Source organism: Chaetodon trifascialis, chromosome 1 (assembly GCF_039877785.1).
Source record: "Chaetodon trifascialis isolate fChaTrf1 chromosome 1, fChaTrf1.hap1, whole genome shotgun sequence".
Taxonomy (NCBI): Eukaryota; Metazoa; Chordata; class Actinopteri; order Chaetodontiformes; family Chaetodontidae; genus Chaetodon; species Chaetodon trifascialis.
Window position 1 is genome coordinate 22,333,374 of NC_092056.1, and position 12,693 is coordinate 22,346,066.

A 12,693-nucleotide genomic window follows, 5' to 3' on the forward strand; every position below is an offset into this window, starting at 1 on the left:
AGAGCTATCCCAGGGTGCCCACACTGCACTTCAACCCATGCTCAAAGAGGCTTTGAACAGCTGTGATATTCTTCCACAGACTTTCTCTGTGTTCTTTTAATTTTCGACCATACCCATGATGGCACGTGTGGTGGATGCACATCTGTGAAAAAGCACTTCTGAGCAGGAACAGGAAATGGCTTTAACAACTGGAAAGATGGCTCCCTAATGAATCAAGCCTGGAGCTTTGAAGTTGGCACAAATCTGCCCAATTACTCCCACTGTGACCTGGGATTCAGGTAATGAGCAAGGTTTTGCACTCTGTCATTATAGGCAATATGTTAAGCCAATAGACATCATCAAAGCCAGACCCTTTTGAAATGGTGTAAAAGCCTCCTCTAATCAAGCCTTCACAGACAAGCAGAACAATACCAACACTATTCTCTCAAGATGAAATCCTCCGACGTGCCAGAGGAGGGGGGCAGGATGGAGTCGGAATAATGTCCTCCATCCGCTTTTGTCTCTCTAAAACGAGGCAACCCACGTGTTATTAACATAAGGTCTGTTACCTGAGATTGCTTTCTGCCTGGCGTGACTGAGTGGAATATGAAATGAGGTTCTGACGGACACAAGGCCATTTTATACCCTTGTGGCCCATTCAATGCTTTCAAGCCATGCTTTTATTCTTCCCCTCTTCTTTTTCCAGCACTCTTTTTGTCCACAAAAGCTTCTTTGAAGCATTTCATCCCAGGTGCTTTAACCCTTGATGGAGCTTCTCTGGAGGAGAACAGAGCTGCAGCAGAGGGAGAGGCAAAGATCGTGCATCAACCACCCAGAGGAAACTTGAAAAAGCAACTTCACTCCTTTGTTTTTTCTGAAGTCGGGGATTTGATTGAGTCGAGTGAAATAAAAAAAACAAAACTCTAAATCTGAAGTGACAGCTGAAATTGAAATTTTCAGAAGTCATTCAGTGTATAAGCATGTGCAGCCCATGCTGTTATTGAACAGAATCAGAAACTCACATGGTCCCTTCCAAAGAAAAGTGTCCAAAAAACAAACAAAGTACCACAATAATGTATATCGCTTCATTCACGGTCATATCATGAAAACGTTCTTCATCACACACAAATGCAGCACTAACAGCATCACTGTCAGAGCCAAACAGACAGTCCTCACCGTCTGCCTGTCACTGACTGTTCAAGCAAACTTGAGGTGCGTGCATCACAGATTCTGCACACTATCAAAGGACTGGAGAGGCTGTGAATGTTCAGTGTTTCTTTTAATCAACCCCCCGCCCCTGCTCATCGTGAATGTCTGCCATTTTGTGGCCAAAATGTTGCTGTGTGAAAACTATTTTCTGTCACAATGCAACAGTTACGAAAGAGATTTTAGGGTAAGAGATCAGGGATTTCAACAGTACTGTGAACGCAGTTTCATTTACAAGTACGAGCAATAAGAGCACATGGAGTGTGACAGCTGTGATGTGTCTGGCCGAAAAGAATCCACAATCACAGAATATGATACAGTGCAAAGAGTTCAGCTTGTGCAGCTTGTACAGTTGCATACTGCCTGAAAACTGGCTACAGTATGTACTATAAAAAATACTGCAGAAACATAAAAAATGACAGATTCCTCAATTAATTGTAGCATAACCTGGACAGTCTTTTTGTCGGTGCTCAGTGGGTCATCTGTACGGAAGCCCTAAAAGGCCATGGATCAACATAATTTTTTCACTCGGTTTTACCGTGATAACGAGATAATATTCCACCGTTTTATCGTTATAACGAGATAATATTCCACCATTTTACCGTGATAACATAATATTCCACTGTTTTATCGTTATAACAAGTTAATTTTCCGGTGAGGTAGGATGTCAAACCACCCCGCCAAAAGTACAAACAAACACATGAACATGCTGAACTTACTGACTGTGCAGCTGCAGGAGAGCAGTCCAGGCCTGGCTTCAGTCGGTGGTGTTCAGGGCAGCAGAGCACCGTCTGGTTTGGCGGGTTGATTTGACATCCTACCTCACCAGAAAATTTACTCGTTATAACGATAAAATAGTAGAATATTATGTCGTTATCATGATAAAACGGTGGAATATTATGTTGTTATAACGATAAAACGGTGGAATATTATCTCGTTATCACGGTAAAACGGAGGAAAAAAATATGTTGACCCATGGCCTTTCAGGGCTTCCGTACATCTGAACATGCAAAAATGTAAAATTTACTGGCAAGAATTCAATTCAACAAATATGGAAAAATCAGTTTTCAATAAAGGTAATATTTAGTTGGCTTTAAATTAGGCTTTTTTAAAAAAGGAGTTTACATTTTTCTCATAATTGGTGTCCAAGTACAGGGCTCGTCCATGCAACTTAGTCAAAAATTAGAGGGAAATTATTCTACAGATCCATAAAAAAGTGTTACTCCTGGAAATCAGCTGCTGCTTGTCTGCATCCCTTTACTTGGCTCAGACCTCAAATGCCAAGAATCATATATGATTTACAGCTTACATCCATGAAATGCAGCTTTAAGTCTTTATTATCAAAAAGGCTAGAGGTGTCATAACTGGAAGCAGGGACCTGGACTGTAGGAAACATGGCCCAGCGAGCTTCAGACAGATGCACATGAAGCAAATGCTGCTGGGATGAACAATAGGGTGAAAAAAGAATAACAGGACTGTGCTTCAAAGTGGATCAATAGAGAACAAGTGCTGGAGTACTGGCTTGATAATAGCTCCAGCATTCTGTCCTTGACTCAGACAATGGCCACTCTTCACTGTTTATCGAAGGGCTTCACCATGGTAACCAGTGGCGGTGAAGATACAGGAAGGAGCTTCTCTCTGGCTTAATAATTAGCTTTAGTGTGGCGTGTCTGTATAAAACAACAGAACAAACTCATTGAAACATTAAGTCACACCTTCACTCATAAACCCAATTTTATTTATTTTGAACCTTGATGCCTCTATGTCCCCATACAATACATTCAGTATATACATTTGGCCATGAAGGACTGTACAGAGATATGTTATAGTAGTGCATACATACGTGGCACAAAAATGTACACAAAGGGAACTCATACATGCCACTTTACCACAGTAAAGTGATACACAAGATACACACAGGGCAAGTCAATGGCTGATGGTTGCTCACTCCAGTAAACACACACACACACACACACACACACACACACACACACACACACACACACACACACACACACACACACACACACACACACACACACACACACACACACAACACTGTTTCATGCATGCACACGTGTGTACATACACGTGCACTTTAAGACACTTCTGAGGGAGGAGAAGGGCTCTTTCAGGTTCTCATAATAGAAATATACCAATGTGGCCTCTGTCTGCTGATTGCAGCAAATCCCTCACCCTGTCAGAACACCCTCCCCTCTGTCTCCCCCTTATTCTCCTTTTCCCTTTCTCCAAAACTAAGGCCTCTCTCAAGGCAGTGCGGCCATCACACGCAGGCTCTTTCCTGTAGTAGAGGAATACTCATCAGCAGCAGTAACTAAATAAAGAGCCTCCACTGTCAACAGGTGATCTCTTCAACAGGGAACATTCAGAACATAAAGGATACATCACACATATATCGTTTATTTCATTTGCATTTCTTCTTAGGATATCTTCTCTCAAGGAAATACATAGGTCCGCTTCGACAACATACTGTTCCTTAATGAAACTGCAGAGGTTGCCTTATCACATCAACAAAGACCCTCATATGACATACTTCTCTGACGACAGCAACATCTGTCTGCTCACTTACTGCACCAACAACATACACATCTGTATACATCCCACTTTCTGCAAACTGTTCGCTTTGCTAATCAGGTCATTCTGCGGCTTCCATCTCTTCCTGGTGGACATCTGTACCATGACATTTGTCATAAACATTTGGTGGAGGCACACAATCATTTTCCCATCAATGACTGCAGTTCATAGTTGCATAGCACACAGCAGAGATATAGTCAAAGCCAAAATGTGTGTTTGACTTTGTATATACGGTGGTCATGCTCGCTCATGTCATTTTCTAATTCCTAGTGTCAGTCATTTTTCAGCTTGGACCAAAGCCCCCCCCCCTCAAAATTTCCATTTGTAGTCAGATTTTCTTATTAAACCACTGAACCGTACAACTCATAAGAGTGACAAAGTTTCCTCTGAAGAGAAGAGGCAGTTTGATCATACGAGCACTGGCACTCTCATTAGTGCTTGCGAGTGGATACTGCAGGCAAATCATATTCTTCTTGCCGTAATTGGTCAGCAATATTATGTGCTGTGGGCTGAAATATTATTGAGTCTGTTACAATAGATTGCAGAGAGTGGCCCACGAGACTGACATGTCATTCCTATGAGTTGCTAAAATGTGGTTAGATGAGTGATTATAAGAAAATATTTTGAGTCACAGGGCTGAATTGTAGTTTTTTGAATTCAGGGGAGAGAAAAAAAAGGTGTTGACAACCAAAGAGGTTCAATCAGGGGCTGTCACAAGTTTGTACCAACAGAGTAAAAAAACTCAGAAAGTCTGTGCACACACTCTCATACACATACTGTTCACATGAGCGTGCTGGACACATGCGTACTCACTCACATTCACACATGTATGCACATCTGGAAGTAAAAGGTAGATGACAGAGAGACTGAATGCAGAGTGGAAGCATGACAGGTTGAAGGTAGGTGTTTGAACAGGCTGCGCCGTGATTGGTCCAGAGGGAATATGCGATCGTCTCTAACGCGAGGCTTGACAATCCCGTTGGTCAGGAGACGTCTAGAGTGTCCCAGAGTCAGGCCACCGAGGCAAACGTGCATTTAGCAGAACTTGAAACGACAAAAATGCAAAGCACCACAGTAAAAGAGGCTGGAGTAGTCCCAAAAAACACGATCACATCGGCACGGAACAATGAGGGTGATGAGGGCCATCACAAAGGAGTAACACATCGGTAATAATTACCCCAGAATAAATTACAGTCACAGAACAATCGTTAAAAGCGGAATTGGAAATCAGCTGATCTAGCGGACTGATTTGACCCATGCATTATAAGGCATTAACCAAACATTTGTTACTGACATCACATAGTATCATATTAGTATACATACAATTGCTGATCTGGAAAAATCTGCTTGTGTTTTCATTAAAAAAAAAAAAAAAAAAATCTTGGATTAACTGTATTCAAAAAGCATATTCCTAAAAGCAATGATACAATTTTAAGGGAATTGGGAATGTCAAAGGGAGGACAGATCGATGTCTGCAATCCCATTGTACCTATTGATCTGCAGATGGGTGAATGAAATTGATTTTCTGAGGTAGACAATGCAGGCATATTTCATTCTCCTGATGCAAAGCCATTCTAAGCAGGGGTAGCTGAGCTAATTTGGTCCATTTGGACAGGCTCTGGTCTCCAGCCTCAGCCAATTGTACTGTGTCGAACGGGTTGACCCATCCATCATGCTTTCCTGCCTGTCTCACCACTATGGTACTTACACTGTCATTGGTGTGATACACCCACTCAGTGATGGATAGCAGACAGCATGCACTATGACAAGATAGAGAGATCAGTCTGCAGTGTTCACAGGCCTGTTATTTCTGTGCAGCTGGGGACCCAACATTCATACAAGGCCAGTTTATTCAATATCCTGGCCACTGTATGGGACCCATGTGGACAATATTCCTCAACATGCCTCATAAATGTCGCTTCCCTTACACGGCTCTCACAATCTTAAAGTCCCCTCACAAACAATTACAGCATCAACAGAGCCTAACCAAATCAGCAAAACTTGTTCTTACACAATTTTCATGATGTGCACTCTTAGGACAAGGTACAACTCTTTATGAGAAAAGGTACACCCCAGCAACAAATGTTACACTGCTGTACCTTGCTTTTCCTTGAGTGTTAAGTGCTAAGGGAAAATTAGCTCAAGAATCAATGAAATGATGTTTATCAGATAGTCAGTCCAGTACAGACACCCACTCCATTACAGTGCGGTGTAATGGAGTGGGTGTCTGTCATAAATAAAATATAATAAAATAAAACAAGAAAGACTTCTGCAACATTGAGTCTGTATGTGTAAGATAGTATGCAGTAGGCCTTCAAAACAGGTCTGGTATCTGTCGGTCAGTGAGGTGAGTCAGGATCAGCAGTTTTGGGATGCCACTGTTCATCCTCCTGTGAGCCTACTGGGCTCTAGCCAGAGGGACAGAGAGCGTGGAGCCACAGGGTGTCCCAGTGAGTACTGGAGGGGCCGACGCCTGCAGGTGACCCACAGCACTATAGTGTCCTGATGGCTACAGGGTAGAGCAGGGACATGTGTTCGGCACCCTTGATGGGCAGCTTGCGGCTGGAGTAGAAATGGATGATCTCAGGCACGCTGTCAAAAGGGCAGCTGTTCTGGCCGAGGATGTACTTGTTCTCCTTTGTCCGCGACAGCTTCATGTGCATAAAGCCCTGGCTGCTCCTGGACACAGCAGAAGACAAAAGGGGTTGGACAGAAAACATATTGTTAGTTGCATAAAAACAAGAGTTTTGCAGAGTTTGCATTATAAATCATATTTTCTGAAATGACAATTTCGATCTTCTATAGCGCGAAAATGAACCGTTTGTGTTAAACCAGGTGAAACAAAGACCAAGAGGCTGCAGCCACATTAACGGCTCTGGGATAAATGTTAATGTCAGCACCATGGATGCATAAAGAGAGCCGGATACAGAGATGTCACTCAGCCTCACAGCCACTTTGCTCCAGTATCCACTCCGCTCCTGGAACCACAATGAAAAAATCCCCTGTGATTATATTCTTAAAGCTTTCTAAGAGCCTGGAAAAGCTACTTCTATGTCTGTGTGATGCCACACTGATGTAAAGTCTATGTGAAAAACAGGAGCACATGAGTGGGGACAGTGGAAGACACACTGATGGACATGTGCAGTGGGCCATGCAACGCTTGAGCAAAGCTGGAAGGTGGAGAGCTCATTGGCTTTTTTCCCCTGGGAATTTAAACTGAAATGAATACGTGTCATTTTGGAGTATCCTGTTATAATACCTCCATTGTCTGCATGCTAACATGCTCACAATGACAATGCATACATGCTGATGTTTAGCATATATGCCACCATCTTAGTTTTGTTTGCTGGAAAGCTAATATTTGCTTATTAGTACTGAACACAAAGTGGAACAGAGGCGGACTGGAATACTAATAATTTTGCAGGTTTTCATCAATCAAAGCATTGGAAAAAAAATGTCCTGATGGTGCTGATTGCAAACATCAAGGGATCACTTAAGGCATGTCACATGGGAACCATGAATGTCAATCCCTGATGCAGATGTTGGGATATTTCACTGTGTAAGTGAAAGCTTTGACCTGCTGGTAGCGCACATGAAAAGTGAGGGGATCCCAAAAGTCAGTAGGATTGGGAACCATGAATGTCTTTACCAAATTTCACAGCAATCCATATCTCAGTCTAGGCCAAAGTGGCAGACCATCCTGCCACTGCTGTGCTGAGAGCCCTGTCCTCAGCTTGGCTGAAAACTAATTTAAAGAGAAAAGTATGTCAGGAGCCTGAATATACGGGAAGCTCGACAGATCACCACTCTGTAAAGGCCCCTTTCTCATTTACTCCCGCAGTAGTTGCTCCCTACAGTATGTGACAATGTTCTGAAAGCTGGATTACCTCTGATAACTTTGGAGCCGTCTGGGGAAGAGACTAAAAGGCAGGTTGCTTAAGGTGCTGGGTTTCACATGCAGAGCACAAGGATGAGGCTAATCAGCCCCCAGGATGAATCACTTAAGCTACAGCAATAAATGCACAGCAAATTAAAAGCTCCCAGCGTGCTCTTTGGAGCCTTTGATCAATACATTTTACAGCATGCCAGTAATCTTGTGCTTTAAAATAGAAAATGACTTATTTTGGAGTTAAGTGATGCAACAGTAAGCTTTAGAAAGGAGCTGATACAAAACTAATGGTCCTTATATCGTGCTGTAAATATACTGGTTTTATAATTTGTCTTTATGAAAATAAATTAGCATTATAGCTTTTAATAATCAGCAGCTAATGCTTTGAGCAAGTTATGGTTGCTGTCGGCTCAAATAGTATGCACTCGCTTCCTGCAAATGGGCTTTATGGCCTCTCATCAACATAATGTACACCAGTTGTTTCCAGCTCACTAAACTCCCACCTGTTCCACTCTGTATCATATGTTATTACAGTTCCATAAGCTAAAATGTAACGCTTGCTGAAATGAAAAAAAAAAAAAAGGTAAGAATGAGGATAATAGAATATGTTTTCCATTAAACTGGTAAAAAAAGAGAGGAGAAGAAAACCTCAAGGATTACCATTTCTCACAAACCCTTTCTGTGACAAGCAGCCAAACACATCAGGTACGTATGAGAGCTGCAGACCCACTGACTCACGGGGCCGGTTAGTGTTATCTGCACGACGCATTCTGTTTGTGTCCAGGATGGCGTGGAATAGGATTCTCGAGAGGACTGTGCACACGCAGGATAAGGATTTGCGAGGTGTTAAGTAGAAGAAATATTGTTTATTAATTAACCAGACAGACATATAAGCACACATTTCTGTCTGGATACGATGCAGTGAGAACAGGCTGGACAAGAGTGTTGATGAGGTTTACAACCTTTATCACATGCCAGACTCCTCTTCTCCATGTATATTTGTTTCTGTTTCTGATTATTTTATGGATTCATGAATACTCAGGCACACAAACGAAGCAACTAAAATGGAAAAAAAAAAATCAACATTCTAGAGGTCACTGAATGTACTTCCACTGGAAATTTATGCACATATTTGCGGATATGGCCATTATCTGTGATGAACAGGAGCAAGAACCGGGCTTTAGGCACCTTAAATATAAGGCAAGTCCATTCTTTACTTATCTCGTAATTGCATGTGTAAAGCCTGTGGGTGTGTTCTCTCCTTGATGCGCAGAGTTTCTCCCGGCACAAAGATAACACTGAAGTGGAAAAAAAAGCTAAGAATGTACAGGGTTCAATTCAGGGACATCCATCAGGGATAAGAATAGATTCATATGGATAAACAGTGATTTCCTCCTGTGAGATTAGACATTGTGCCAACAGATTGGACCAGTCCTTTTTTTATTAGTGCGTTTATTATTGCCATGAAAGTCAGATAAACCAATCTAGTTTTGGAAAACATAGAGTATACGGCAGATGATGGCGGACATTTCAAACAAAAATGCTTAAATAATTTTGATAGGTGAGAAGAGGTAAAAAGCTGCAGGCTTGCTGAGCTATAACACTGAAGTCATCAGACTTTCCCATTACGGCGCCTCTGGCCTTGGTATCTCAGCATGTCATTAACAGGTTCATCATGATTTTAGGACAAATCTCCCTCGCCACAGGTCTCTACATTTCTACCATTCTGCAAGTGGTGCCAGGAGAGTTCATTTAAGAAAAAAAATCCTCCCTGCAAAGTGCATTTGATAAATCTTCATGCAGAGCGCTGGGAGACAGGCGTTTACACTTAAAAAGGCAAACACATCAATAGCATCATTTTTAGATTCCCAACTGATTTTCCAGGCAGTGTTCGGGGCTGCATCACGTTACAGTCCTGCAGAGACAGAAACCAGGACAACAGAGCAACACGGCGGAGCTGTTGATATAAATGAATATGGGGATATTTTTGAGAAGACAGGCCTCTGTGGTGTTATCCTATCACTGTGTTAGTGGGCTTCTATTGTCTAATCGGGATTAATCTCGCTAGAGAGGTCTCCTGTCCTGTTTACTGAGGTTTATGACTTTGAACCCCGCTGTTCTCAGAGCAGGAACAGCCTGACAACAAGCACCGCTTATCTCTATCTTCAACATATTGGATTGCTCCATGAATGATGCTCTCAGTGTTATGAATCTATGGCACCAGAAAAGGCAAAGTCATCCGCCAAAAAGATAATGATCCCTGGCAGAAACGATGACCTTTTTAAGCATTAGTGGGCATCAGATATCCCGTTCATTCCCATTATTTCATATGAGCACTAACTGAATGAGTCCACCTGGGATGAGCCCGATCATTCTGTTATGAACAATTGGTGAAAAATGGATGCAGTTAGTGGTGTGAAGCAGCCTAAGAAGTCTAGGAAACAAAATCTTTCATCTATATTCAATGTGGTTGATGGAACATAGAACACTGAAAAGACAAATAAGACCAAAAAAAGTCTCATTCAACATTGCTTTTGTGTTCTAGACAGTCATTTGTCCCATCTGTGCCACTTTAAGGTAATCTGATCTTTCCTGTCTACTAAACATAATCAAAAAGACGCCATAAAAGCCTGATGTGTCTTTGGAGTCTTTGACTTTTTCATTGTTATGTCAATTGGCTGTTTAGTTTCCCCTCACTTGTGTTCTGGCATCAAACCGATTCTGCTTGGACCGATGTTCTTCTTTCATAAACACTTTCTTGGCTCAGCCAGAGGAGATGTGCTGTACAAGGCTCTCTCGTGAGGTGAGAAACAGGATGACACCGTGCTCTGAGAGACTTGTGAAGGGTTTAATATTTTTCAAACACCCAGAAGGGTTTTGCTCCACAGAGAGGAAAAAAGAGAGAGAAGGAGTCGGACGGGGTGAAGGGCAGGTTAACTGAAAAAAGGGGTTAGGAGGGCAAAACAGGCGGAAAACACTTGCTGTCAGGCCAGAGGACTCCTGCGGCTGGAGGTCTCGCAACGTCTGTCTTTATCAATAATGCAATACACATACGTGCCACCTCATGGCCTTATACATTTTTCAGCAACCTCAGACATGAGGGATCTTCACCTTGGGTTTCCACTCATTTTCAGTGGCAGCTGGCTGAACTCAGAGTTAACCCTGCCTGCAGTGTGGTGACACCCGTCACTTCACTATTTTTTAGGCTTGATCTGATTGACGGCAGTTCTCTGAGCTGATTCACATGAGTATACATGCGGCTGTCTGCACACACAGAAGCAAGAAACATGATGGCAGCGATTCTGCTAGCAGTTGTTAATATGATTAAGTACAGTGTATCACTCCAAGAAAAATACAGGAAAAGAATTGAACCATCTTAAATTGGTGTGCAGGAATTAAGTCCATTAGCCTTGATGGTGACATTTAAGGAAGTAAGCAGGGCCTGAAACCTTCATTTGTATGGCACGTGAGTCATTTTGAAATTAAAATTACATTTGGCCCACTGAGTGTATTGAAATGCAGTTCCTACTGTGTCACAATCACCAGATGGGAATATTAGTCACAGGACATTCTCTGCACCAGGGCTGTCCGGTTGAGTGATGTGATGAGTACCGTGGTGACAACTAATAATCTCATACGATCAAGAGCGCTGAGCCACCAGGACGTGCAGTATGGGAAAGTAATCTCCCACTCAAATGTGCGCTTAGTTATGGGACGCTTCTGAAGCCTTCCCATCCCCTGAGATCTGAAACGGGATGTTTTTGAAAGAAGGGCCACAGCCTTGTTGAACTGAGCAACTCTGAGTGACTGGCAGAGCTCTCCTTTTAGTTAATATCACCAGGAATCTGAACACATTCAAAGAAAAGCTTGCAAGGAAAAGACGGGCTTGCATTGCAAATGTATGTAGACATGAAATCATTTGTTGTGAAGCTTAGACGTATGGAGAGGCAAATCAGTGATAGCAGCTCTGCTGGAAATCGTCCGCAGTTTCCCAAATATTTCTATGGAAATGGGGAAATATGTGACTGTGCTCATATTGCTGATCACACAATTTAACCACAGCAGAGGAGCATGAACCTGATCTCAAACCCTTGATGTGGAAGGAGTACAGGTGTGAAAATGAAAATTAAAGGTGATAAAATTCTTTTCACTACATGCGTTTTTTCTCTGTGCTGCTCGTACCCATGACAAATTTGAACACCCTTGCCTTTGTTGCTCCTCTCTCTATTAACTTTACTTTCGCCGTCATCCATGCCAACCCTGTCAACTGGGAGGCTCGCCCAAGGCAGAAGCAAACTAAGCATCTGACCAGAGCGACGGGGCCATCTCTGAATCCTGTGCTGCTTAGGGTCCCAACAAGCTTGAGGCCGGCCCTGGAGTCATCCAGGAGCAAGGAATACCTCTACTGGTCCAAGCCACACTCATAGAGGTCAAACAACTTGCCACACCGATAGTAACACAATCTTATCAGCAGTATTTCTCTCTGGGTGCCATCTGATGACTTGCTTCTGGTTTTTGAAAACAGTAGCCTTTACATCAGAGCTGTAATCAGTAAAGCTACCTTCTACCTTGCCTGCTGAGCTGCCCATTAGTAAAACATTTCACCATCTGCACTCCACTGTCCTCAGCTCTTTGTGCAGCTCATTACTGAGGGTCAGCTGGACAGCTGTGATATGTGAATCGGCGAAACTACATGAATGTTACAGAGGCCATTACTGAAGGAGGAGGTTAAAACATTTTCCCACCACAAAAATCAAATCAAACTTTCACTGATGATAAAATATGTTGCTCCTATTATTGCTTGGTTGAGTTAAATCAGCAAAAAAAGATGAAATCATTGAGTTTTAGCATGTTCCAGGGACTTCTGGTCTCTCTCCTCAAAAACTTTATTCATTCAATTGATCTAGCAATCATTTTTTTCACTTGGGGAGGTAATCTCCTTTTCACCATAATAGAGAGATGGATGGATTAATTCTCGCTAGCTTCACAAAAAATATCATTATAGGTTCTTGCTCCAAAATTGA

At 42.4% G+C, this 12,693-nt stretch overlaps 1 protein-coding gene across 5 annotated transcripts in view; it reads right to left on the reverse strand.

The window, feature by feature from the left end:
* Positions 1-2,901: 2,901 nt before the first annotated feature.
* LOC139339888 (SH2 domain-containing adapter protein F) overlaps positions 2,902-12,693 on the reverse strand; it is a 103,106-nt gene continuing 93,314 nt past the window's right edge. For 4 of the 5 annotated variants that reach the window (XM_070975702.1, XM_070975532.1, XM_070975618.1 and 1 more), the window contains one exon: positions 5,992-6,459. In XM_070975702.1, coding sequence (XP_070831803.1) covers positions 6,273-6,459 — 187 coding nt within the window. In that variant the 3' untranslated portion in view covers positions 5,992-6,272. Of the gene's footprint in view, positions 6,460-12,693 lie in introns of all 5 variants that reach the window. The other variant, XM_070975441.1, reaches the window with a different exon arrangement.